General features: G+C 39.9%; 1 protein-coding gene across 1 annotated transcript in view; it reads left to right on the top strand.

The window, feature by feature from the left end:
* Window positions 1-25,106, top strand: part of mms19 (MMS19 homolog, cytosolic iron-sulfur assembly component) — a 48,594-nt gene extending 23,488 nt beyond the window's left edge. The window contains exons 15-31 of the mRNA XM_063003198.1: window positions 248-373; window positions 784-865; window positions 1,316-1,413; window positions 1,504-1,662; window positions 6,209-6,370; window positions 6,689-6,788; window positions 7,519-7,621; window positions 8,151-8,225; window positions 8,322-8,448; window positions 9,384-9,490; window positions 10,357-10,413; window positions 22,115-22,307; window positions 22,407-22,489; window positions 22,607-22,771; window positions 23,151-23,210; window positions 23,343-23,443; window positions 24,581-25,106. Coding sequence (XP_062859268.1) covers window positions 248-373; window positions 784-865; window positions 1,316-1,413; window positions 1,504-1,662; window positions 6,209-6,370; window positions 6,689-6,788; window positions 7,519-7,621; window positions 8,151-8,225; window positions 8,322-8,448; window positions 9,384-9,490; window positions 10,357-10,413; window positions 22,115-22,307; window positions 22,407-22,489; window positions 22,607-22,771; window positions 23,151-23,210; window positions 23,343-23,443; window positions 24,581-24,611 — 1,829 coding nt within the window. The 3' untranslated portion in view covers window positions 24,612-25,106. The remainder of the gene's footprint in view (window positions 1-247; window positions 374-783; window positions 866-1,315; window positions 1,414-1,503; window positions 1,663-6,208; window positions 6,371-6,688; window positions 6,789-7,518; window positions 7,622-8,150; window positions 8,226-8,321; window positions 8,449-9,383; window positions 9,491-10,356; window positions 10,414-22,114; window positions 22,308-22,406; window positions 22,490-22,606; window positions 22,772-23,150; window positions 23,211-23,342; window positions 23,444-24,580) is intronic.
* The last annotated feature ends 1,937 nt before the right edge of the window (window positions 25,107-27,043 follow it).

The following is a 27,043-nucleotide window of genomic DNA, read 5'->3' as shown; positions in this document are numbered from 1 at the left end:
TGCAGTGTTGATGTAGACTGTGTGTTGGTGTTGTGCGGTGTTGTGCAGTGTTGATGTAGACAGTGTGTTGGTGTTGTGCAGTGTTGATGTAGACAGTGTGTTGGTGTTGTGCAGTGTTGATGTAGACAGTGTGTTGGTGTTGTGCAGTGTTGATGTAGACAGTGTGTTGGTGTTGGTTAGTGTTGAAGTGCTGTATGATGTATGTAATGATGCATGTACTGATGGTTTCTCTCTCTCTCTGTTGTAGAAGACAGCGTGCTGGTACAGTTCAGAGACTCTTTGTGCTCGGTGGTATTTTCTGCTCTGACTGAATCGAATTCAGCGCTCCAGATCACCGCCACTAAAGTTCTTACTGCCCTGGGACACCAACATGGTGAGAGCACACACACACACACACACACACACACACACACACACACACGTTTCTGAAGTGATTCTACCAATGTTCTGTCATTTTAAATCATTTTTATTATAGAACGTGAGGTTTTTTAGTTCATATTACTCATTATGAATTATTTAATAAAGTACAAACATATTTATTTAAACCTTCAGACATTTGTTGCTGCTAATTTACAAATGATATCACTCATATAAATATACAGAAGTGTATCAGTAATAATCTTCTGTAACACTGCAGGAGTGTAAAAACACATTGCTGTACAGACACGTAGCAGCCAGACTCACCACAGCCTTGAAATAAATGCACATTCATTACAGAAAAACACTCCAGTTTAGATAATCAGACTGGGAAGTGATCAGATCTGTCTGATGTTTTCTTACCAGGGGTGCTAGCGGAGTCCGACGTGGATTTAGCAGTGGATCACTTGACGAGGCTGGTTCTGGAGGATGATGATGCTCAAGTCAGGTATCTTCTTCACCATTGTGAAGAATCTGGTGATGGTGGAAACCAGTATAAAATCTATTCCCAGTATGAAAATCCAGTTCACATTTACAAACTCGTCTTTTACTGTGTTACTTATAAACATGAATCTTTATTAAACAGCGTAAATAATCTCACTCGTGATTCATTTACTAAGTAGTCGGTTGAAACTGCATCCTGGAGACTCTGCAGGAAGAATTGATTCATTTTTTTCAGCTTTGTGGTTAAATTTAGATTTTTTTTTTTAATCTTATCTTATCTTTTAACCTGTCAAGGTTATGAAGTAGAAAGTTTAAAGACGTGTGTAAATGTGAATATTTGAACTGGATTTAATGATAAAATAAAACTGGTTTAATACTGGTTCACACGTTGTAATGTAGAATCATTATTATTATTGTTGACATTTAATATCAGCTGCAGCGTCTCTGTTCTCAGTTCAGCAGTAATGGAGTGTGCAGGGTCTCTGGCTCGCGTCCACCCGCCCCCCTTCACCTCACGTATGATTCCCAAACTGAAGGAAGAGATTTTTACAGGTATATCAGAGCAGAGCTCTAATTGGTTCATGGATTTCTCTAGTTAATTAAGGATACGTTTTATTGGATAATACCGATGTCTCTTTACAGCATCGATGGATAATGAAGACTCCACCACGCTTCAGACTGGGAGTAGAGGAGGAGTAAGGAGACGCTGCATGACTGCGCTGGCCTCCATCTCTTCTCAGATCAGCTTGGTAGAGCAGAGCGCCCCCATCCTGCTGCAGGTCCTAACTTCAGCTCACACAGGTTAGCAGGAACAAAACATACAGAAAGTGTCAAGGTGTTCTGCTTCATCACTTTGTCATGCTAGCTGTTAGCTGGCTTTTTTAAATTACTGTTAGTAATGTGCTGTATGGTCATGAACATTTACAGAATCTGTACAGGATCCACAGAAGAGTGCACTGATACCATGAGTTCATTTCTAACAAATGATTTCAACCCCACAAGTACTGATAGAAACCAAGTCTGTAACAATGCAAAAGATTATTATTGTTGTTGTTGTTATTATTATTGTTATTATTACTAGCATAATAATAATTATTATTTATTATTATTGTTGTAATTATTGTATTACTATGGTAACAATAACAACAATAATTATCATCATTGCTACTTCTATTTCTATTATTATTTTATTACTATTATTATTATTTTCATTATAATTATTACTATAGTAGCAATTATTATTTTTATTATTTTGATTTTTGTAATTATTTTATTACTATAATAGCAATAACAACAACAACAATTAGTCTTATCATTGGTACTTCTACTACTATTTTTATTATTAGTACTATTATTATTTTCATTATAATTACTAGTATAAAGGTAATAATATATATTATTATTATTATTATAATTGTAATTATTTTATTACTATAATAGCAATAACAACAACAATAATTAGTCTTATTGGTAATTCTACTACTATTTTTATTATTTTATTATTATATTTATTATAATGATTACTAGAATAATAATTTATTATTATTTTAATTATTTTATTATTATTATTATTATTATTATAGCAATAACAACAACAATAAGTAGTACTATCATTGGTACTATCATCTATTATTATTATTATTATTATTATTTTCATAATTATTATTATTATCATTATAATAATTATTATAATAGTAATAATATATTATTTATTATTATTACTATCAGTGTGATTATTTTATTACTATTATAACAATAACAACAACAATAATTATCGTCAACTACTATTTTTATTTTTATTTTATTTTATTTATTTCATTTTTATTATTATTAGTTTCATTATACTGTAATTATTAAGATAAGATAAGATAAGATAATCCTTTATTAGTCCCACAATGGGGAAATTTACATCGTTAAACAAGAAATGGTAACACATTGGGAGAGTAGGAGATAAAAAAACTAGCAACCAGATTGTGCTCCTTGAGGAGCACACTGTGATAGCATGAAAAAAAAAAAAGCCCCTAACAGCACACAAGCACATGTAAACATAAGAACATAACATAGTCACACAACGAGCCACGGGTTAGTGGTAAGGGAGGGAGAGTAACCAACTACAACAAGTAGTCTCAGCGATTTGCAGCCATATGCAGGCGCACACTGCAGACCCGTCTTGCCGTATTGGTGGGATCAAGCTAAAAGAGTGGAGACGTTGGTTTGGGTAAGGAAAGAGTTTCTGTCAGTTCCCATTCAGCAGCAAGAAGGAAAAGTCTGTACAGTTCGCGATAAAATGGCTGTTATCTCTCAGCTCTTACTGGCCAGAATGAAAAACAGACAGTGAGGGGGGTAGGAACGTAGCAGCAGGTCTTCCGGAGGTATTTACTTATCAACAAGGCCGTTGCTGATAACAGGGGAGCCAGAAGCAGAAGTGACTTTTGTTTTGTCTGAGGCAAAAATTTAACACAGACTGTCAGAATTAATGCATCTCTGGTTCAACTCCTTTCGCAGAGCCGCTATATTATGCAAGATGGATTCCATACTCTTGATTCAAATTCATAGTTTGAGTTCCCACGGCTCTACCCACCATCTCAATCAGGTTGGGCAGTTTCTGGGGACCTTTGACAACTGACCCAACTCTTTTAATTTCCCGATACAGCAGGGTACCGCCTAATCCAATCAGCGCGAACCCCACGATCAAAGTTCCAAATAGATAAACATCCTCGATGTCCTCCAGCGAAAGAGGTGCCAGGTGCACACGACTCCCCACTTCCCCCACGAGTCCATCGCGTGTCCTGCCATCTGCGTTCCGTCGAGGCATGTGGGTTCCCCCGAAACCGAACTTCTCGATGAGAAGATGGTGTCAATAGCATTCAGAGACCATTTAACCAATTCCATAATTTGTTCTTTGAAGAGCAGTGCTGAGAAAATCTCTGTAAAGCAGAGTGACGAGACGAGACGATACAGGAGAAGCCAAGCAGGGTAGATAAGGGAGGAGGGAAAAGTGCGTCCTGTCTCCACGAGAGCCAAAGAAAAAAAAAAAAAAAAAAAAAAAAGATAGTAAAAATAGTATTACTATCATAATAATAATTATTATTTATTATTATTACAATGTTTTTTTTTTACTATAATAACAATAACAGAAACAATATTATCATGCTACTATTTAATTTTATTTTTATTATAATTGTCACTATCATAATAATAATCATTATTATTATTATTATTTATTATTATTACTATTGTTGTAATTATTTTATTACTGTAATAACGATAACTATTACCATTGCTACTTCTACTACTATTTTTATTCTTTTTTTATTATTCTATTATTATTTTTTTATATTATTGTTTTTATTATAATGATTACTATCACAATAAATATTTATTTATTTATTTATTTTTGCATTTTCTCCCCTTTTTACCGTCTAATTTTTACCCATTGCGTTATGCTTCCTTTCTACTGGTGCGTTCCTCCACCATTAACACGTTTCTAACATCGATCTCACTATATCCAAAACAGTGGTGTTACCCAGCTGGTTAGCATTTCAGTGCTGAACGTTCATTCTGAATGTGTGTTCAGGTCAGGGTTATTATCGTTAACGAAAACGAACGAAATAACGAAAACTGAAATTGAAAAAACATTTTCGTTAACTGAAATAAATAAAAACGGTAATTAAAAGAAAAAACGATAACTAACTGAAACTGTATTTTGCGTTTACAAAACTAACTAAAACGTACTAAAATTATAGATAGAATAGCCTTCGTTTTCGTGTTTGTCTATTTATGAGCTTTGTGAACTGATATGAAATCGATTATTTCCACTCGAGCAGTTTTACGTTAGCTACCGGCCTTTCCCAATTCGCTCCCTCCTCACTAACACTCCACTACAGAGGGACACTCCACGTGAACGCGCAAACGGAGGCGGAGTGGAGAGAGGGAGTGAGTAGGGAGCGGATTGAGATTGGTCCCTGACGGCACGTCATGTTTACATTCTGTTTCTGCTGACCATGCTGCAAAATGACAACAGCAAAAGTTAAGTTCATGTTTTTCTCAGATTGAGCTCCCTGATGTGTGTCTCATGAATTAGTTTATATTATTATTAGGGCTGTCGTAATCGCGATTAACGCGTTACATTTTTAATCGCGATAAAAAAAAAATCTCAAGATGAAACATTTTAATCAAACTATTTTTATTGGGCTCTTTGTGCCACGTAAATGTGTGTCTCTGTGGTTAATTGCATTTCTTAAAAGTGCATGAAGCAGAACGCTGATTAAGAACAATATAATGGCCAGTGATAGCTCAGTGGTTAAGGTACTGGTCTAGTAAACAGAAGGTTGCTGGTTCAAGCCCCGCCACCACCAAGTTGCCACTGTTGGGTCCCTGAGCAAGGCTCTCAATTGCTCATCGTGTTCAGCTCATTGTGTAAGTCGCTTTGGATAAAAGCGTCTGCTACAATGCTGAAGTGGACACGGTCAATTCTGAGACCTTCCCTACACACTTGCTCCCTGCGCCCTATAGTGCACTTAACATTCTTAAAAGGCCAGACAATATATCTGTAATTCACATTACATGACCAGTGAGACGTTAGAAAACAACATTCCTTTTCTTAGAATAGCCCCCTTTTTTAAGAAAAAATTGTTCTTGTGTAAATTACAAGTGCAGGAAAAACTACGGCAGGTTCACTGGGGCCCATGGCAGGGGGGCCTCCACAACATGAACTCAACCACTCACCTCACTGCCTCCCCACATTGGCTGCACATATTACAATATTTTCATTAAGTAAAATTAAAAGAACTGAAACTGTGCAGTAAAAATACCAGAGGCAGGAATTTGGACCTGAAGTGTAACTTCTGAGTGACTTTTAATTCATTCTGATCAGCTATCAGCATCTGCAATTTGTTTAGGGGGCCCAACATTATTTATCGCGTGACAGCCCTAATTATTATGTTCATGTGTGTCCTTTTCAGCAGCAGTATTGGACACATTTTGCACCTAAGGCTGCTATCTTGTGGACTGTTACAGTTTTTGTGGACAGTTGATTGTTCAACAGTAATTGAATACATTTTTTAAATGGTATCTTTTGTTGAGTTTTTATTACACAATACTTACTCTGACCTTTTTGAATCCTGCACCTGAAAAATAACCCAAAGTATGAAAAAACTAAAACTAATACTAAAACTAATAAAAACTAAACTAAAACTAAGCATTAAACAAATAATAAAAACTAATAAAAACTAGCAAACCCACTCTAAAAACTAATTAAAACTAACTGAATTAGAGAAAAAAAAGTCAAAACGAAATAAAACTAAACTATAATGAAAAATCCAAAACTATTATAACCTTGGTTCAGGTGGCTGCACGTTCTCGATGGAGGAAGTGACCTCGACATGCTGCAGTCTGTACAAGATAGCCGGTCACGCCCGACACACCCAGGAGATCGGACTCTATTTTCACAATGTCGTGGTTCCTCGTCTGCTGGGTCTGGCCTTACAGGCAGCTCTGCAGAGTAACGGTGAGTATTTTTATAGATCTGATTAGAATATATGGACGTTATTTCGTTTCACATGTTTCCAGGTCGACACATCAGATTACTCATTAGAAAAGCATTGTTATTTAATCTGATCTCTATTCTGGATTCATGATAAGCTGCTAATTTACTGTTGCAGCATCAACCAGAAAAAAATCCACAGAAGGTATTAAATGTAGTGTGTTGGCTAATCTACACAAAACCTGTAATAGCCACGTCCAACTACACCAGCATTTCTTACCCAGGATTAAAAACATCACAGTAGAAACTTTTGTGTGACTTTGCTATTGATGTGTATTTTAGATCAGACTCAATCCAATCAGATCAGTTCGATTACTGATGATCTGATACTGACTGAACTGGTTCCTATCATCAGCACAACCTGCTCAGCACTGCAACCCCCGTGAGTCTCTCCCTCTCTCTCTCACACACACACACACACATTACACACATTATATAAACACATTATACATACACATATTATACAGTATATACACATTGAACACACAGTATACACACACAACCTGCTCAGCACTGCAACCCCCGTGAGTGATACACACACAACACACATTATATACACACTACACATTATGCATACACATACACACATCGAACACACGCACAACACATTATACACACACCACCTACAAACATTAAACACAGACATTACATTTACACACTGTACACACACCACATACACATTTTACACAAACACACATACTGCGCAGTGCGCACACATTACACATGCACGCTCCACATACTACACACAATACATTATACACACACAACCTACACATTAAACACACACATTATACATACACATTATATACACACATTGAACACACACACTACACACACACTATGCACACAGTACTAACACTACACACACATCATACATGTACACTACATAAACATACAAAAACACACATTTTACACATACTGTACACAAAAGCACACATTATACACTCACATTAGACACACAGTACTTACACTTTACACATTAGACACACAGTGCACACAAACATACATTAAACACACTGCACACACACTATGCTGTCCAATCACACATGTTCATATTTTTACTATCTTATAACATAAACTTCATGAACTAAATAATCTTCTGCTTCTGCTAGACATGCTGCTCAAATGGCCGCCCGGGTTGTGTCCCTTTTCCTGAACAGCGACACGTCTTTCCTACCAGATAACACTTACTCATCCAAAATTAATCTGCTGAAGGTGAGACACTCCCACTCCCACTCCCACTCCCACTTTACTCTCATTCTCTTCACATCTGTAGATGAGTTGTTTTCTCATGACAGCACACAGGGTGAAGAGTAGTCATCATTTTTTCTAGAGATTCTGTTCATCTTCAGCTCACTGGTGTGAAGCAGATCATTCTTTATTTTTTTCACAGTGTTAACTGAAAATTCATTAGCCAGCATGACTTAAGCAGGGTTGCCAGATTTGCCATAAGAAACCAGCTCACAGTGTGAACCACATCTTTTCTATAAATAAATAATAAATAATCTGATGAATTTATAAATCTGATATCTGCACTTGTAACTGTGTAATATTAGAATAGAACATTTTATAATCTGCACTTTTGAGCTCTTTATTTTAAAATAATGAGACGAGTGCAGCATCAACACTGAGGCACGTTTAATTTAAAATCTTGAAATAAATTATATTAATAAATATATTCTCTGTGTATGTGTGTGTATATAATGTTGATACTGATGATGTGTGTGTTTGTTTTTCTCTGCAGTGCCAGTCGGGTGGTTGTACCCAGTCTAAGCTGGTGTGTTTACTCATGGCCTCAGTTTGTTCACTTCCACGCCATGTAGGTTTATTAATATACCTCTGTCTTCATCCATTCATCCATTAATTTATCCAGCTGCAGTCCCTTTGCATAACATTATTATTGATGAATCTGTAGGTGGAGGTTCCAGAGGTTGACAGACTCCTGGCTGAGTTGGAGGAGCTGGTGTTCACATGTACCCACCCGTTCTCCTTCACCTCTGCTGCTAAATGCTTCTCTGGTCTCATTAACAAACGAGCAGCAGGTAAACGAGTACTTTTATTTTTTACTGATCTGCTGTACACACTTCAGTGTTTTGTTCTTGTACACGGGCGTAAAGCTTTTGACATGGTGACCTGCTGGACAGACCTGTACCACACAGCACTAGCACCCAAGTGGTAAAACTTTACCTGTCTGTTTGAACATCTGAGTCTCTCACCGTCTTTAAAAGACAATTAAAGACCCTCATCACGTCTTTACAAAGCACTTAGGCTGAGAACTAACATGCACTTACCTTCTATACCGTTTTATTAAAAAAATACTTTGTTTTACACGCCCAGGTGGTGCAGTGGGCTAGCACACCAGCGCTAAGAATCTGAACTCCCTGGTTCAAAACTCGCCGTTGCCACCGGTCGGCTGGGTGCCATCTAGCAGGCATAATTGGCAGTGCCTGCAGCAGACACATTTCTGCTAGGACGGGATGACCGGGCTATGTGGGTGGGGTCTTCAAATGCTTTGTAAGGACCCTGATTAGCAGATAGAGGCGTCTGTGCTGAGTGCATGGGTGAAAAAAGGGTTCCACTAAGGGCTGGAGGGTCAGAGGAGGCATGAGCAGCAATATACCTTCCTCGACTGCAATCAGGGATCCCCCAGCTGCGGAAGACAAATTGACTACGATAAATTAGGAGAAAATTGGAGAAAATGCGTAAATAAAATTAAAAAAAATACTTGTGCCAAAAATGTAAATATAAATGTATGTACCTTCAGAATATTTGAACTACTTGACTACTTGACTGGTTCCTGCTAGAATCAGAAGTGTTGGTTTTTTTGCGAATCCTGTGTGTGTGTGTGTGTGTGTGTGTTAATATATGTGTGTGTGTGTGTGTGTGTTAATATATATGTGTGTGTGTGTGTGTGTGTGTGTGTGTGTGTGTGTGTGTGTGTGTGTGTGTGTGTGTGTGTGTGTGTGTGTGTGTACAGGAGCAGAACTGGATGACAGAGTGAATAAAAGCTTTACCAGAATCAGCTCAGAGTTGGACTGCAGATCTTCAGCATGTCGACTTCAAGCTTTCACTCTGCTTGTCTGGGTAAAACATGATTTGTTCTTTTTGATGTGTTACGAGTTGAAATGTTTAATAACCACATTGATCACGCACACTGAAAAATCAATTATAAATCAGTATCAATTGTAAGTCAGTAATCAATATATCATAATTACTGAACTTTTAATTGAAGGATGACTGTACAAGCAACGGTGGGTTGTGGCTCACTACTGTGTTCCAAATTTCATGAAAGAATTGTCAGTCAGTTTAAAACAAACAGTTTTTAATGCAAGAATGCAAATAATTTAGGTTTTTCACCATCTACTGTACATAATATTATGAAAAGATTCAGGAACCCAGAGAAATCTCAGTCTTTTTAGGGCAAAGCTAGAAACCACTGTTAAATATGGGTGACTCCTTAGCCGACATTGTACGAGAAACCGTGATGCTACTGTGATAAATATAGACACATGGGCTCGGAAGTCTTTCAGAAAACCATTGATACTTAACATAGTCCACCTCTGAATCAAGAAATACAACCTGAAATCTATTACACATAGAGAAAGCCATATACCAGTCTCAGATGGTCAGAAAGACCGTGGGATGTGGTCAGACGTCAAGTTCTCCATACCAAAGATGAAAAGGACTAAAGGTTCATTGTCACTAAGGGAGCAATTACTTTTTTACACAGGTCCATTAAATGATTTAATATTAAACCCATTTCTACTATGTTTATATATTTGTGTGTTAGGTTCATTTGATTGTACGTTTAATTTAGTTTGAAGATTTAAAACTGTTAAGTGATATAAAAATACAAAAAGTAAACCGAAAGGGTGCAAATACTTTCTGTTGTTGGTTGTTGTGTCTGTGCTGTATTTAATAATAACTGTGATGTGTCTGAATTGGTGTAGATGGCGAAAGCTCTGCTGCTGCGGTACCATCCACTATCAACCAAACTCACCAACAAGGTAAAAAACACACAAGCACTCACATCTGACTAGCCTGAACCGATAATACTGACCTGGTACAGACACCCACTGCAACCCTGATCAGGATAAAGTGGCTATCAATGATGAATGAATGAAAGAATAATTATTTCATGTAAAACCTCACGCTGTGTGTAATTCATCATTACTGACTTCTTGTAACAGAACCAACACAGCTACCATTCACTCCTTCACTTACTCAGTCGCTCTCACTCGTTCACTCTCTCTCATTCACTCTCTCACTTCTTCACTTTCTGTCTTACTCGTTCACTTGTTCACTCTTTCTCACCCCGTGGGGACCCGGGATAGAATAGGTCCTCAGCCCCCTCTGGTTGTTCGTAAGAGGCGAACAAATGAGGCGCCCTGTTTGCCGTGGGGTGCGACCCGTGTCTGTGGAGGAAGGAATCCTGGTGCTTGAGGGGAGTGGTGGCTGCGGCTGCCATTTCCCCAACACAGCACTTTGGCCCCGACTTCACATAGACGGGAGGTTGGAGTGGCCCCCTCCAATCAATCGGCTGGTCAGGACATGCCCTAGGTTGTATCTCATATGAGATCCCTAGAAGGCACTGGCTCAGGGTCAATCGAACGCTAAGAACATCCGGTATGTCGAGTATACTATCTCTATAACCCTGGTATGTAACCGCTGGATGTCCGCGGCTCTGCATATCCCCGAATGGGGCTCCGAGGTGGGTGGGGAATAAGGATAATGAAACAAAGACCTAACAACCATGAATTCCAAACATACCCCTAAACGAAAACTCCTGGACTATGAGAACGAACAAGAACTGGCAACTTACTTAAACTCTGGACCAATTGACAACTGGCCTAGATTTGTGGTAATGGAATCTACCCAAAGTGATATGATGCTGACTAAACTATCACCATTCGCCATTCAGAAAGGTATCATGGGAATAGCGGGGACAGTAAAAGATGCAAAGAAGTTACGATCAGGTCAAATACTGATAGAGTGCCTCAAAAAAGTACAAACTGACAACCTGCTGAAAACAAAAATATTTGCAAACATTAATGTGAAGACCTTTCCTCACCCAACACTTAACAGCAGCAAAGGAGTCATCCGCTGCCGAGACCTAGGAGACATGAGTGAGGAAGAAATAACAAAGGAACTGACTTCACAAGACGTAAACAATGTAAAAAGAATCACAATCAAGAGACGAGAGAATCATCGAAAGCAATACATATATCATAACCTTTAACAGAACCACTCCCCCAAACAAACTCCTAATAGGATACCAAAGGATAGATGTTGATATATATATCCCAAACCCTACAAGATGCTACAAATGTCAGAAATTTGGACATGGATCGACTGGATGCAGAAACACTACACCATGCTGCAACTGTGGGGAAGAGGGACATGAAATGCCATGTACCAACAAACCAAAGTGCAGAAACTGTGGAGGCCCATATGCTGCCTCAGACAAAAACTGCCCAATATGGATGAAGGAGAAAGAAATTCAAAAGATCAAACATACTAAAAAGATCAGCCATGCTGAAGCAAAAAAGCAGGTCTCAGACACTACAAGTTTTAAATTTACAAAAACTTTTGCTGGTGTGATAAAAATTACGCAAACAAGCAGCTGTCAAACAGACTATACATGACTCAACAGAGACAAACCACAAATAATAAACCCTACTAAAGACTCAACCCACCCAAAATCCAAAAACATATCCACACAGAACTCAAACATGGCTCTGCAACTGACAGCTGACACCTCTAAACCACAAGAAGAAACAGGCAGCAAGAATGACAAAACACAAAAAACTAACTGCTCCCAACTACCAAGCACCTCAAATGATGACACACATAAAAAAGACAATTAAGGACATAGAATGAGGCCATCTCTGTTTACAATCAGTCTATGGCCGATACCCTTAACACCCTTGCTCCAGTTATAACTCGGTCTGTGCCCTCCTCGCATTCCTCACCCTGGTTCACTGCAGAACTTCGTGGTTTAAAAACAGCTGGTAGGCGTCTTGAACGTCTATATAGGAAAACAGGCTTAGATGTACACCGTCAAGCTTATCTGGATCATCTGGTCAGATATAAAGAGGCTTTAAACAATGCTCGCACTACCGACTACACTTCTACAATTACAAAGGCAGGCTTGGATCCCAAGCGACTCTTTACTACTGTGAATAAACTTTTGCGTCCCCCCTCAGACTCCCTGGCTCCATCATCGGATTTATGTAATGCATTTCTTAACTTTTTCAGGGACAAAGTGTCCAACATTTACCAGGAAATATTGAATGATCAGACATGTAAATCACTGCTGTCATCTCCAATCCCTTTCGGTACTTCCTCTTCCCTGCACACTTTTTCGTCTTTTGTATCTGTCAATCCTGTTTGCGTCACTAGAATTATAACAGGCTCCAAGACCACTACCTCACTCCTTGATCCTGCCCCTACAGTTCTTCTCAAGCAAGTTATTTCTTCTCTTTTGCTCTCTATTTGTCACCTCGTCAACCTTTCTCTTGAATCTGGTCATGTTCCGGTAGCTCTGAAAACTTCTGTTGTTACTCCCATAATTAAAAAACCTGATTTAGATAGCTCCATATTAAGTAACTACAGACCAATATCTAATCTCCCATTTATTGCAAAAATTCTGGAACGTGTCGTGGCATCCCAGCTACTAGACTACATGAATTCTAACAATCTCTTTGACACCTTTCAATCTGGTTTTCGTGCTCGTCATAGCACAGAGACTGCACTTTTGTGTGTACTCAACGACCTTCTTCTTTCCTCTGACAAAGGTTTTGCTTCTATCCTTTTACTCCTTGATCTTACTGCTGCTTTTGACACAGTTAACCATGAAATTCTCATAACCCGGCTCTCTGACATTGGTTTTTCCGGCATAGTTTTGACTTGGTTTAAATCTTATCTATCTGATAGGTATCACTTTGTTGGCATAGGTAAACATACATCTGACGTTGCTCCTGTTAAGCAGGGTGTCCCCCAGGGCTCAGTACTGGGACCGTTGCTGTTTCTTATTTACATCCTGCCCCTTGGTGATATTTTCTGTCACCATGGGTTAAATTTTCACTGCTACGCTGATGACACCCAGGTCTATCTAAACCTTATGCCATCTGATCCTTTTCCACCCTCATCCCTCACCGAGTGCATCTGTGATCTCAACTCATGGCTGTGTGCAAACTTTCTTCTATTGAATGCCCATAAGACGGAGTATCTCATTATTGGCTCCAAATTGGCTGTCTCTTCTCTCACTAATACATCCCTCACTATTGCTGGTATCGCTGTTCAGTCTTCTTCTAAGGCACGTAATCTCGGGGTGCTGCTCGACCCTCCCCTGTCACTGGAGCCACATATCAATTCTTTGGCAAAGTCTGCCTTCTTCCAGCTTCGAAAGGTCACCCGTTTGCGTCCGTTCCTTTCGTTTAAAGCTGCCGAGACCCTGGTACATGCCTTTGTCACTTCCAAACTTGACTATTGCAATTCTCTCCTTTATGGACTTCCTTCAAAATCCCTCCGACCCTTACAGATTGCTCAGAATGCTGCTGCCCGAGTACTGACCCGGTCAAAAAAACATGAACATATCACCCCGGTACTTGAACAACTCCATTGGCTCCCTGTCAAAAAACGTATCCAATATAAAATTTTAGTGCTCGCTTTCAAGGCACTTCATGGTCTGGCTCCCTTGTATCTGGCTGATCTTTTACATCGCTATGTCCCTTCCCGCAGGCTAAGATCGTTTGATGCTGTTCTCCTTGTTATACCCAGGTTTAGGTTGACCACCATGGGTGGTAGATCATTTAGTGTTGCTGCCCCTACACTGTGGAACTCTCTTCCTCTCCCTCTTCGTCTCTCTTCCTCTCTTTCTGAGTTTAAATCTCTTCTTAAAACCACTATACTACAGTGGAACTGCTGGGGCCTTAAAGCAAACTATAACGAACTCCAGCGATTAGCACTACTCATTAACCCATCGGTTATTTGCCTCCAGGAAACCCAAACGACCCCAAATAATAACATACATATAAAAAACTTTGCTGCATATCATAAACCAGGACCAAACATTGGTAAAGCAAGCGGCAGGACCATGATATACATAAAAAATAATGTCCTCCATAACCATATAACGCTCAACACCCACCTACAAGCTACTGCAATCAGAACGTCAAATATCATTCATAAAAACATTACCATATGCACAATTTACATCCCTCCAAACACTATGTTAAAACTAACAGATCTAAACAATTTAATCGAACAACTCCCAATGCCATTCATCCTATTAGGAGACTTCAATAGCCACAACATAATATGGGGGAGCCAAAATACCAACAGGACAGGAAAAACAATGGAAGAATTTATAAATACAAATAACCTCTGCTTAATGAATACACCTGGACATACATACTTACACCCAGGGCACGGAACATACACAACAATTGACTTAACAATATGCAAACCAGAACTATATATTCAATTTTCTTGGAAAATATGGGATGATCTGTGTGGCAGTGACCATTTTCCTATCCTCTTAAGTCCTGATAGACCCCATCCTGTAGCTACACCACAAAGATGGAGAATAGACAGAGCTAACTGGCCGGCCTTTCAAAACCTTTGCAAAGAGAACTTGAAGGCGATACCCACAAGAAATGAAGACCCTATAAAATGGTTCACAACAACTCTGAATAAAACTGCTGAAAAAACCATACCAAAGACATCACAAGAAAAAAAGAAAAGAAATCCTTGGTTCAATAATGAATGCAGACAAGTAATCAAGACACGGAAAAAAGCCGAAAGAAAGTTTAACAAACACCCCACAACAGACAACCTTAATAATCTACTAACCTCCAGAGCAAAAGCCAGAAGAATAATAAACCAAGCCAAAAGACAAAGTTGGAAATTTTTTACAAATAACATTAACACAAACACACCAACAAACCAAATATGGAACATTATTCGAAAAATGGAAAACAGGAATACACAACCACGAGTCCAGTATCTGGAAAATCAACAGGAAACTGCAAACAATGAAGAAGAAATAGCAGAATTACTGGCAAAAACTTTTGAAAACATATCCTCAAACAAGAACTACAATGATGAATTTCAAAGAATCCGAATACATAGGGAAACAAATGAAATAAACTTTCAGATGGATAATAAAGAACCATACAATCAAGCTTTTACATTGGACGAACTACACCACTCTCTCCAGAAATCCCATAATACCACAACAGGCCCGGACAACATTCACTACGAAATGCTGAAAAAACTACCCCTAACATCGACAGAACTACTCCTACAAATATACAACCTATGGAACATATGGAAAACCGGAAACATCCCAATGGCATGGAAGCAAGCAACAGTCATACCCATCCCCAAACCTGGAAAAAATCATCAAAATCCAGAAAACTACAGACCAATAGCCCTGACAAGCTGCCTTAGCAAAACACTAGAAAGGATGGTCAATAATCGCCTAGTCTGGTACATGGAAAAGAACAATGTCCTTAGTGAGATCCAAACTAGCTTTCGGAAAAAAGGAGCACAATGGACAACCTTACTAGACTAGAAACATACATAAGGGAAGCCTTCATCCACAATGAACATACAGCCGTCATCTTCTTTGACCTCGAAAAGGCCTATGACACTACCTGGAGATATGGAATATTACAAGACCTTCAACAAATAGGACTTAAAGGCAGACTTCCAATCTTCATAAAAAACTTTCTAAAGGACAGACATTTCAAAGTCCGAGTCAACAACACTTTCTCTCAAGAACACATCCAAGAGACGGGAGTCCCCCAAGGATGCATTCTTTCTGTAACTCTCTTCAACCTCAAAATGAGCAAAATTGCAAAGGAAATACAACCTTACATCTTCTGCAGTCTATATGTGGATGATCTATGCATAGGCTACAGGAATCAGGACATGGCAACAATAGAACACAAACTTGCACCCTGCATCAATAAAATACACAAATGGTTAAACACAAATGGCTTTAAAGTATCTAAAAGCAAAACAACTTGTATCCACTTCTGCCAGAACAGAAAACTACACCCAGATCCAAAACTTTTCTTAGACGGAGAACCCATAAAGATAACAGAAACTGTACAATACCTGGGCCTAACACTAGACCACAAACTGACCTTCATTCCTCACATCAAAGCACTAAGAGAGAAGTCTTTCAAAAAACTAAGAATACTAAAAGTACTAGCCAGTACTAAATGGGGAGCAGATCATGCTATACTTCTACGAATATACAGAACTCTAATCAGAACAAAACTGGATTATGGATGCTTTATATATGGATCAGCCAGAAAATCATACACCAAGTGCCTTAACACAATACACCACCTAGGGATCAGAATTGCCCTAGGAGCATACCGCACCTCTCCCATCCAAAGCCTCTATATAGAAGCACAAGAGCCCTCACTGGAACTCAGAAAACTTAAACTAGCATTGCAATATACAGTCAGAACCATGAGCAACCCAAGAAACCCAGTAAATAGAACCATACACCCACCACGTCCTCCAACTCGATACAACAGACAAAATAAAATACAACCATTTGGGACTCGAATCAAACCATATCTTGAGGACTTAAAGCTAAATTCAAATATAATGGCCCAGAGCCCCAACAATACCATACCTCCGTGGAAAATCAGAAAACCAAACATCATATTTGATCTTGCCGAAAAGAAGAAAGGAACTACACACCCAAACATATACAGTGTATCACAAAAGTGAGTACACCCCTCACATTTCTGCAGATATTTAAGTATATCTTTTCATGGGACAACACTGACAAAATGACACTTTGACACAATGAAAAGTAGTCTGTGTGCAGCTTATATAACAGTGTAAATTTATTCTTCCCTCAAAATAACTCAATATACAGCCATTAATGTCTAAACCACCGGCAACAAAAGTGAGTACACCCCTTAGTGAAAGTTCCTGAAGTGTCAATATTTTGTGTGGCCACCATTATTTCCCAGAACTGCCTTAACTCTCCTGGGCATGGAGTTTACCAGAGCTTCACAGGTTGCCACTGGAATGCTTTTCCACTCCTCCATGACGACATCACGGAGCTGGCGGATATTCGAGACTTTGCGCTCCTCCACCTTCCGCTTGAGGATGCCCCAAAGATGTTCTATTGGGTTTAGGTCTGGAAACATGCTTGGCCAGTCCATCACCTTTACCCTCAGCCTCTTCAATAAAGCAGTGGTCGTCTTAGAGGTGTGTTTGGGGTCATTATCATGCTGGAACACTGCCCTGCGACCCAGTTTCCGGAGGGAGGGGATCATGCTCTGCTTCAGTATTTCACAGTACATATTGGAGTTCATGTGTCCCTCAATGAAATGTAACTTCCCAACACCTGCTGCACTCATGCAGCCCCAGACCATGGCATTCCCACCACCATGCTTGACTGTAGGCATGACACACTTATCTTTGTACTCCTCACCTGATTGCCGCCACACATGCTTGAGACCATCTGAACCAAACAAATTAATCTTGGTCTCATCAGACCATAGGACATGGTTCCAGTAATCCATGTCCTTTGTTGACATGTCTTCAGCAAACTGTTTGCGGGCTTTCTTGTGTAGAGACTTCAGAAGAGGCTTCCTTCTGGGGTGACAGCCATGCAGACCAATTTGATGTAGTGTGCGGCGTATGGTCTGAGCACTGACAGGCTGATCCCCCACCTTTTCAATCTCTGCAGCAATGCTGACAGCACTCCTGCGCCTATCTTTCAAAGACAGCAGTTGGATGTGACGCTGAGCACGTGCACTCAGCTTCTTTGGACGACCAACGCGAAGTCTGTTCTGAGTGGACCCTGCTCTTTTAAAACGCTGGATGATCTTGGCCACTGTGCTGCAGCTCAGTTTCAGGGTGTTGGCAAATCTTCTTGTAGCCTTGGCCATCTTCATGTAGCGCAACAATTCGTCTTTTAAGATCCTCAGAGAGTTCTTTGCCATGAGGTGCCATGTTGGAACTTTCAGTGACCAGTATGAGAGAGTGTGAGAGCTGTACTACTAAATTGAACACACCTGCTCCCTATGCACACCTGAGACCTAGTAACACTAACAAGTCACATGACATTTTGGAGGGAAAATGACAAGCAGTGCTCAATTTGGACATTTAGGGGTGTAGTCTCTTAGGGGTGTACTCACTTTTGTTGCCGGTGGTTTAGACATTAATGGCTGTATATTGAGTTATTTTAAGGGAAGAATAAATTTACACTGTTATATAAGCTGCACACAGACTACTTTTCATTGTGTCAAAGTGTCATTTTGTCAGTGTTGTCCCATGAAAAGATATACTTAAATATCTGCAGAAATGTGAGGGGTGTACTCACTTTTGTGATACACTGTACATCAATGATTTTCTTAAAATTAAAGAAAAATACCCACTCCATCTTGCAATCTATACAGATGGATCCAAAACTACTGACCAGACAACAGCAGCCATATATGCAAACGGATATACAAACAAAGACAAACTGCCCCAACAATACTCAATTTACAGTGCAGAAGCCCACGCCATACTTATGGCATTAAAATACGCTGAAAAAGAACAAAAGCAAAAAATACTAATTTGCACAGACTCTAAATCATGCCTCAAAGCACTACAATCATACACATCAGACCATCCTATCATTAATAACATACAATGGACAATTAACATTTTAACTGTGCAAGAATATGACATACAACTATGCTGGATACCAGGACACAGTGGAATTACAGGAAATGAAAAAGCAGACCAAGTAGCTAGAGGAAAAACAAGACAAAATACAATGAACATAAAAATCCCATCAACCGACTTAAAAGCATCAATAAATCTCTACATCAAAAGAAAATGGCAAAATGAATGGAACACCCAGCACACTAATAAACTATATGAAATACACCCAAATGTTAACTCCAAGCCAAGAATCCACCAGGGACGACGCATAGACCAGGTCATATACACGAGGTGCCGAATCGGCCACTCCAGAATAACCCACCAACACCTGATAAAAGGAGAAAACCCCCCAACCTGTGAAACCTGCCAAACACCTATATCAATAAAACACATCTTGATAGAATGCCCAAAATACACTAAAGAAAGAGAACAAGCACACATGCCAGAAACTATCAAAGAGACTCTCACACACGACAACACAAGAAGACTTTTAACATACAGTGTATCACAAAAGTGAGTACACCCCTCACATTTCTGCAGATATTTAAGTATATCTTTTCATGGGACAACACTGACAAAATGACACTTTGACACAATGAAAAGTAGTCTGTGTGCAGCTTATATAACAGTGTAAATGTATTCTTCCCTCAAAATAACCCAATATACAGCCATTAATGTCTAAACCACCGGCAACAAAAGTGAGTACACCCCTAAGAGACTACACCCCTAAATGTCCAAATTGAGCACTGCTTGTCATTTTCCCTCCAAAATGTCATGTGATTTGTTAGTGTTACTAGGTCTCAGGTGTGCATAGGGAGCAGGTGTGTTCAATTTAGTAGTACAGCTCTCACACTCTCTCATACTGGTCACTGAAAGTTCCAACATGGCACCTCATGGCAAAGAACTCTCTGAGGATCTTAAAAGACGAATTGTTGCGCTACATGAAGATGGCCAAGGCTACAAGAAGATTGCCAACACCCTGAATCTGAGCTGCAGCACATTGGCCAAGATCATCCAGCGTTTTAAAAGAGCAGGGTCCACTCAGAACAGACCTCGCGTTGGTCGTCCAAAGAAGCTGAGTGCACGTGCTCAGCGTCACATCCAACTGCTGTCTATGAAAGATAGGCGCAGGAGTGCTGTCAGCATTGCTGCAGAGATTGAAAAGGTGGGGGGTCAGCCTGACAGTGCTCAGACCATACGCCGCACACTACATCAAATTGGTCTGCATGGCTGTCACCCCAGAAGGAAGCCTCTTCTGAAGTCTCTACACAAGAAAGCCCGCAAACAGTTTGCTGAAGACATGTCAACAAAGGACATGGATTACTGGAACCATGTCCTATGGTCTGATGAGACCAAGATTAATTTGTTTGGTTTAGATGGTCTCAAGCATGTGTGGCGGCAATCAGGTGAGGAGTACAAAGATAAGTGTGTCATGCCTACAGTCAAGCATGGTGGTGGGAATGCCATGGTCTGGGGCTGCATGAGTGCAGCAGGTGTTGGGGAGTTACATTTCATTGAGGGACACATGAACTCCAATATGTACTGTGAAATACTGAAGCAGAGCATGATCCCCTCCCTCCGGAAACTGGGTCGCAGGGCAGTGTTCCAGCATGATAATGACCCCAAACACACCTCTAAGACGACCACTGCTTTATTGAAGAGGCTGAGGGTAAAGGTGATGGACTGGCCAAGCATGTCTCCAGACCTAAACCCAATAGAACATCTTTGGGGCATCCTCAAGCGGAAGGTGGAGGAGCGCAAAGTCTCAAATATCCGCCAGCTCCGTGATGTCGTCATGGAGGAGTGGAAAAGCATTCCAGTGGCAACCTGTGAAGCTCTGGTAAACTCCATGCCCAGGAGAGTTAAGGCAGTTTTGGGAAATAATGGTGGCCACACAAAATATTGACACTTCAGGAACTTTCACTAAGGGGTGTACTCACTTTTGTTGCCGGTGGTTTAGACATTAATGGCTGTATATTGAGTTATTTTGAGGGAAGAATAAATTTACACTGTTATATAAGCTGCACACAGACTACTTTTCATTGTGTCAAAGTGTCATTTTGTCAGTGTTGTCCCATGAAAAGATATACTTAAATATCTGCAGAAATGTGAGGGGTGTACTCACTTTTGTGATACACTGTACCTTGCAACCATAAAAATAAAAATGAACATATAACATGGACCAAAATATGAAGACAGATACATAATACCTATTACTGCCATTAAATGACACCAATGTGTTAAACATGGCGTTAAAACTTAAATAAATAAATAAATGTTCACTCTTTCTCACTTGTTCACTCTCTCTTACTCATTCACTCTTACTTGTTCACTCTCTCTCACTCGGTCACACTCTTACTCACTTGTTCACTTTCTCACTTGCCCATTCACTCACTCTCACTCATTCACTATCTCACTTGTTCACTCTCTCATTCGTTCACTCTCATTAGTTCACTCACTCCTACTTGTTCACTCTTTCTCACTCGTTCACTCTCCCACTCACTTGTTCACTTCTGCTCTTTCACTCAATCCTTTACTCGTTCACTTTCACTCTCATTCACTTTCACACGTTCACTCTCACTCACCCGTTCACTTTCTTATTTAATCATTCTCTCATTCTCATTCGTTCACTCTCACTTGTTCACTCTCTCACTCACTCTCTTACTCTCATTTGCTCATTTACTCTCACTCATTCGCTTGTTCACACAGTCATTCATTCACTAATTCACTCTTACTTACTCATTCACTCTCTCTCACTCACTCACTTAACTCACTTGATTTGTTCTCTCTCACTCGTTCACTCTCTCACTGTTATTTGATCCTTCACTCTCACTCATTCACTCGTTTACACTCATTCACTTACTCAATCGTTCACTCAGTCATTCAGACAGTTGTTTACTCATTCACTCTGTTCCACTCACTCACTGGATTCACTCCTTCTCTCACCTGTTCACTCATTCTCAGTCATTCACTTATTCACTCTCTCACTCTCTCTCTCTCTTTGTATTTTAGCTCTTCTCATTGCTGGATGATGAAGATGGTGAGTTTGCCTCTCAGGCTGCAGACAGTTTTTCTCTTCTCATGAGCGACTCTGCTGATGTTCTGAATCGTGAGAACCACGCAGATGTCCGTCTGATGTACCGCCAACGATTCTTCACCGAGAACTCAAATAAACTGGTACAGGGCTTCAACTCTGCACAGCCAGGTACAAATACATCTGCTACTGACAGGGCATCAATAAACAGCAGTAAATATGATGTACTGGTGTATTGTGGGTAATTCATGTGTGTACATGTGCTTGTAGAGAGGAGATCTACGTACCTGAAGGCTTTATCACACATGATTAATAACCTTCCTCGACAAGTGCAGCTCACTGAACTTCCCGAGGTGAGATGCTCGGTCTGATCACCTTTTAAATGATTTATTATAACGAGCAAATTTCTGATCATCACAATATTCAGAGTTAGGATGAATAAAAATACTAAAACACATGCATGTTGTTAGTTGATGCCGGTGCTGTTGGAGGCGCTCTCGTGTCCTGACGAAGCGGTGCAGCTCTCCACCCTCTCCTGCCTTCAGCCGTTACTGCTGGAACCCCCACCTGCTCTCACAAACCAGCTGGAGGCGCTCTTCGCCCGCCTGCTTGCCCTCACAGGCAGCTCCACTATGGTACTCGTTCACTCATATTCACAGGTTTATCTAGATACATTACAAACAAGTGTTCACAGCAACATGGGTCCTGCAGTCTGAAAGGAGTTTGGTATGTTCTCTTTATGCCTGTGTGGGTTTCCTCCTACCCCTTAAGGACATGCAGAAGGTAGACTGGCTGCTTTAATGAGTGAACGTGTGAGTGAGGGATACTCTGTATCATACTCTGTATACTCTGATACAATGTATATCTGCCCTGAACAGTGTTCTCAGGTGATGCTGGACCCACTGTGACCCTGACCAAGAGCATTACAGAGATGTCAACTAATTTCTAATTGTGTATTTTGTGTGTTTATGATGATGTTTACTTTTAATGCCTCTTTTGTTTTGAACCAATCAGAAGGTGAGAATGTGCTCTCTGCGCTGCATCCACGCCCTCTCTCACCTGCCCTCTCACCTGGTAAAGCATTAATGCCCTACATTACCCATGATGCACAGCTTCAGATGCTCTACTGTGTTTGGAATGTTGAATAGAGTTTTGAAACTGATTCACGTCTTCGATGTGCGCTTTGTCGAATCGTTGGTGTTGTAGGTGTTGCCGTTCCGAACCCGGGTGCTGAGAGCTCTGGCTACACCACTAGATGATAAGAAGAGGCTGGTGAGGAAGGAAGCTGTAGCTGCTCGGGGTGAATGGTAAGTCTGATGAACGAACCACACATTTCATTACTACTAGATCTAGAGGATAAAATTTCAGATAAGTGTGTGTATGAGTGTGTATAAGTAAATTGTGTATACACATAATATGTGTGTGTGTGTGTGTTTAAGTATAATGTGTGTGTATTTATATAGTGTGTGTGTATAAGTATAATGTATGTGTATATACATCAATCAGCCATAACATTAAAACCACCTCCTTCTTTCTACACTCACTGTTCACTTTATCAGCTCTACAGTTCTACTCTGTAGTCCATCTGTTTCTCTGCATGCTTTGTTAGCCCCCTTTCATGCTGTTCTTCAATGGTCAGGACCCCCACAGGACCACCACAGAGCAGATATTCTTTAGGTGGTGGATCATTCTCAGCACTGCAGTGACACTGACATGGTGGTGGTGTGTTAGTGTGTGTTGTGCTGGTATGAGTGGATAAGACACAGCAGCGCTGCTGGAGATTTTAAACACCTCACTGTCACTGCTGGACTGAGAATACGAAAATATTCCACCAACCAAAAATATGTCCAGCCGGCAGCGTCCTGTGACCACTGATGAAAGTCTATAAGATGACCAACTCAAACAGCAGCAATAGATGAGCGATCGTCTCTGACTTTACATCTACAAGGTGGACCAACTAGGTAGGAGTGTCTAATAGAGTGGACAGTGAGTGGACACTGTGTCTGATCCACTCATACCAGCACAACACACACTAACACACCACCACCATGTCAGTGTCACTGCAGTGCTGAGAATCATCCACACCCAAATAATACCTACTCTGTGGTGGTCCTGTGGGGGTCCTGACCATTGAAGAACAGGGTAAAAGCAGGTTAAAAAAGTAGAGAAACAGATGGACTACAGTCAGTAATTGTAGAGCTACAAAGTGCTTCTATATGGTAAGTGGAACTTATAAAATGTAGAAACAAGGAGGTGGTTTTAATGTTATGGCTGATCAGTGTATATATACTGTATATATACTGTATAATATGTATATACTGTATACTGTATATAATGAGTGCATATATTTATAAAATGTGTGTGCGTGTGTAATAATGTAATGTGTGTGTGCGTGTGTAATAATGTAATGTGTGTGTGTGTGTGTGTGTGTGTGTGTTTTGCAGGTTTTTGTTAGGAAGTCCTGGAGGAAAATGAAGCAGCAGAAATCTTTGTCTGATAAACGTCCCGACCTGAGAGCATCAGATTTTACTGCATGGTTCCGATACAGCCCGTCCGATCTCAACACCAGGTGACCTGAGAGCCGAAGGTCCTGAAGATCTTGACGTGACTCAGTGAGATGAAGATCAGAGTGGGTTTCTGCTGGCAGAACCATGTTTTCTGTGATGCCGATTATTTAGAGATTGTGAGTTGTTTCGTGGAACTACATGAAATAATTACATTAATTTTATTTTTAGTGAGTGATTGTATGATTGATTAAAAAAATACTTCTGTTCATCTCTTCATCAGTTTTCACACCAGAAGTATAAAAATGTTACTAAGGCTGCAGTGCTGATAAACTAATTTGACTTTATTTCATTACGACGTTAAAAAACCTTGAGTTAAACCAACAGCTAATAAGATATAAAAAAAAAATAATGTAATATTGAAATGTGAATAAATCTTTTATAAATGTGTGAAATAAACAGTAATTTTATACTGAAGTTAATCTGCTTCGTTATTAAAACGCTTCTGCTAGTTTATAAACATTTCAATTCCTCTGACCGGGTGAATTTTGTAGTATTTTTTTATTTGTGGCGTGTGTCTTAATGTAATATATGAATAAAGAATACTACAAACTCGGAAACTTACAAACTTTGGTTACATTCATGACAGGACAGATAGTTACAGGTTACCCATTATTCATCAGTTCAAGTTCAAAAACCACCATGACCAATTTTGTATCTCCATTTCACCTAAGTTACACGTCTTTATACTAAAACCTACGCTGACATGGGGAGAACATGAACATGCAAACTCCACCGAACGCAGGATCTTCTCACTGTGATGCCATTCACCCAGCTGTGCTAGCAATGTTGCTCGATTTGAGTTGTCAGTGCTTTGGCCACTATTTATACTGTATTTAGGTGACCATATTTTCATTTTTTTTTTTTTTAAAGAGGACACTAGTGGAAGGATGTGAATAAATGGAAGGATGACATGGGAAAATGGACACCTTCACTGGTTGGAAGGTTGGGCTGGGTGGTGGGAGTGTGGTAATCTCAAGTAATTGGTGGCACCATGCCTATGTGTATGGGGTAGGGGGTTAAATAGGTGATAAATCCATCCATAACCATGTGACTGTTATTACATTAGTAACTTTAATACATGAACTTAAATTGGGGGTTGGGGCAAACAAGATCTACTGGATAAGGAGGGGGTCCCAAATTTTAAAACATGCATGCCATATTAACAAATGATAGAAACACAGACAGATCCTAACATTACGGAGAGCTAGTAAGTGGAATATGTTTATTTATCATTTTTACATCAGTATATTGGTTGAACATTTTGAGCATATCTAAATATTGTATACAGTTTTGCTTTATGGCCAGATGATCTTATTCATTACTATTTAACATTTGGCTCTAAACTCCTTAATTTCCTTTGGTATCTATCTAACTATATACACCAATCAGCCATAACATTAAAACCACCTCCTTGTTTCTACAATCACTGTCCATTTTATTGGTTTCACTTACCATATAGAAGCACTTTGTAGCTCTACAATTACTGACTGTAGTCCATCTGTTTATCTACATGCTTTGTTAGCCCTCTTTCATGCTGTTCTTTAATGGTCAGGACTCTCCCAGGACCACTACAGAGCAGGTATTATTTTGGTGGTGGATCATTCTCAGCACTGCAGTGACACTGACATGGTGGTGGTGTGTTAGTGTGTGTTGTGCTGGTATGAGTGGATAAGACACAGCAGCACTGATGGAGTTTTTAAACACATCACTGCTGGACTGACAATAGTCCACCAACCAAAAATATCCAGCCAACAGCACCACATGGGCAGCGTCCTGTGACCACTGATAAAAGTGTAGAAGATGACCAACTCAACAGCAGCAATAGATGAGCGATCGTCTCTGACTTTACATCTACAAGCTGGACCAACTAGGTAGGAGTGTCTAATAGAGTGGACAGTGAGTGGACACGGTATTTAAAAACTCCAGCAGCACTGCTGTATCTGATCAACCAGCACAACACACTAACACACCACCACCATGTCAGTGTCACTGCAGTGCTGAGAATGATCCACCACGTAAATAATACCTGCTCTGTGGGGGTCCTGACCATTGAAGAACAGCATGAAACGGGGCTAACAAAGTATGTAGAGAAACAGATGGAAATACAGTCAGTAATTGTAGAACTACAAAGTGCTTCTATATGGTAAGTGGAGCTGATAAAATGGACAGTGAGTGTAGAAACAAGGAGGAGGTTTTAATGTTATGGCTGTTCAGTGTATATGCAAACAATAATAACAACAAATAGTTTAGCCTTTAACATCTTGTAAGTAACAGACGTAGGTAATTCTGATTTTTGGATTGTTTAAAGTAAAAACAAAGCGAGCATATTTACTAAGTGAT

Source organism: Trichomycterus rosablanca, chromosome 10 (genome assembly GCF_030014385.1).
Source record: "Trichomycterus rosablanca isolate fTriRos1 chromosome 10, fTriRos1.hap1, whole genome shotgun sequence".
In the NCBI taxonomy this organism is placed as follows: domain Eukaryota; kingdom Metazoa; phylum Chordata; class Actinopteri; order Siluriformes; family Trichomycteridae; genus Trichomycterus; species Trichomycterus rosablanca.
This window is presented reverse-complemented; position numbering and strand designations above follow the sequence as displayed.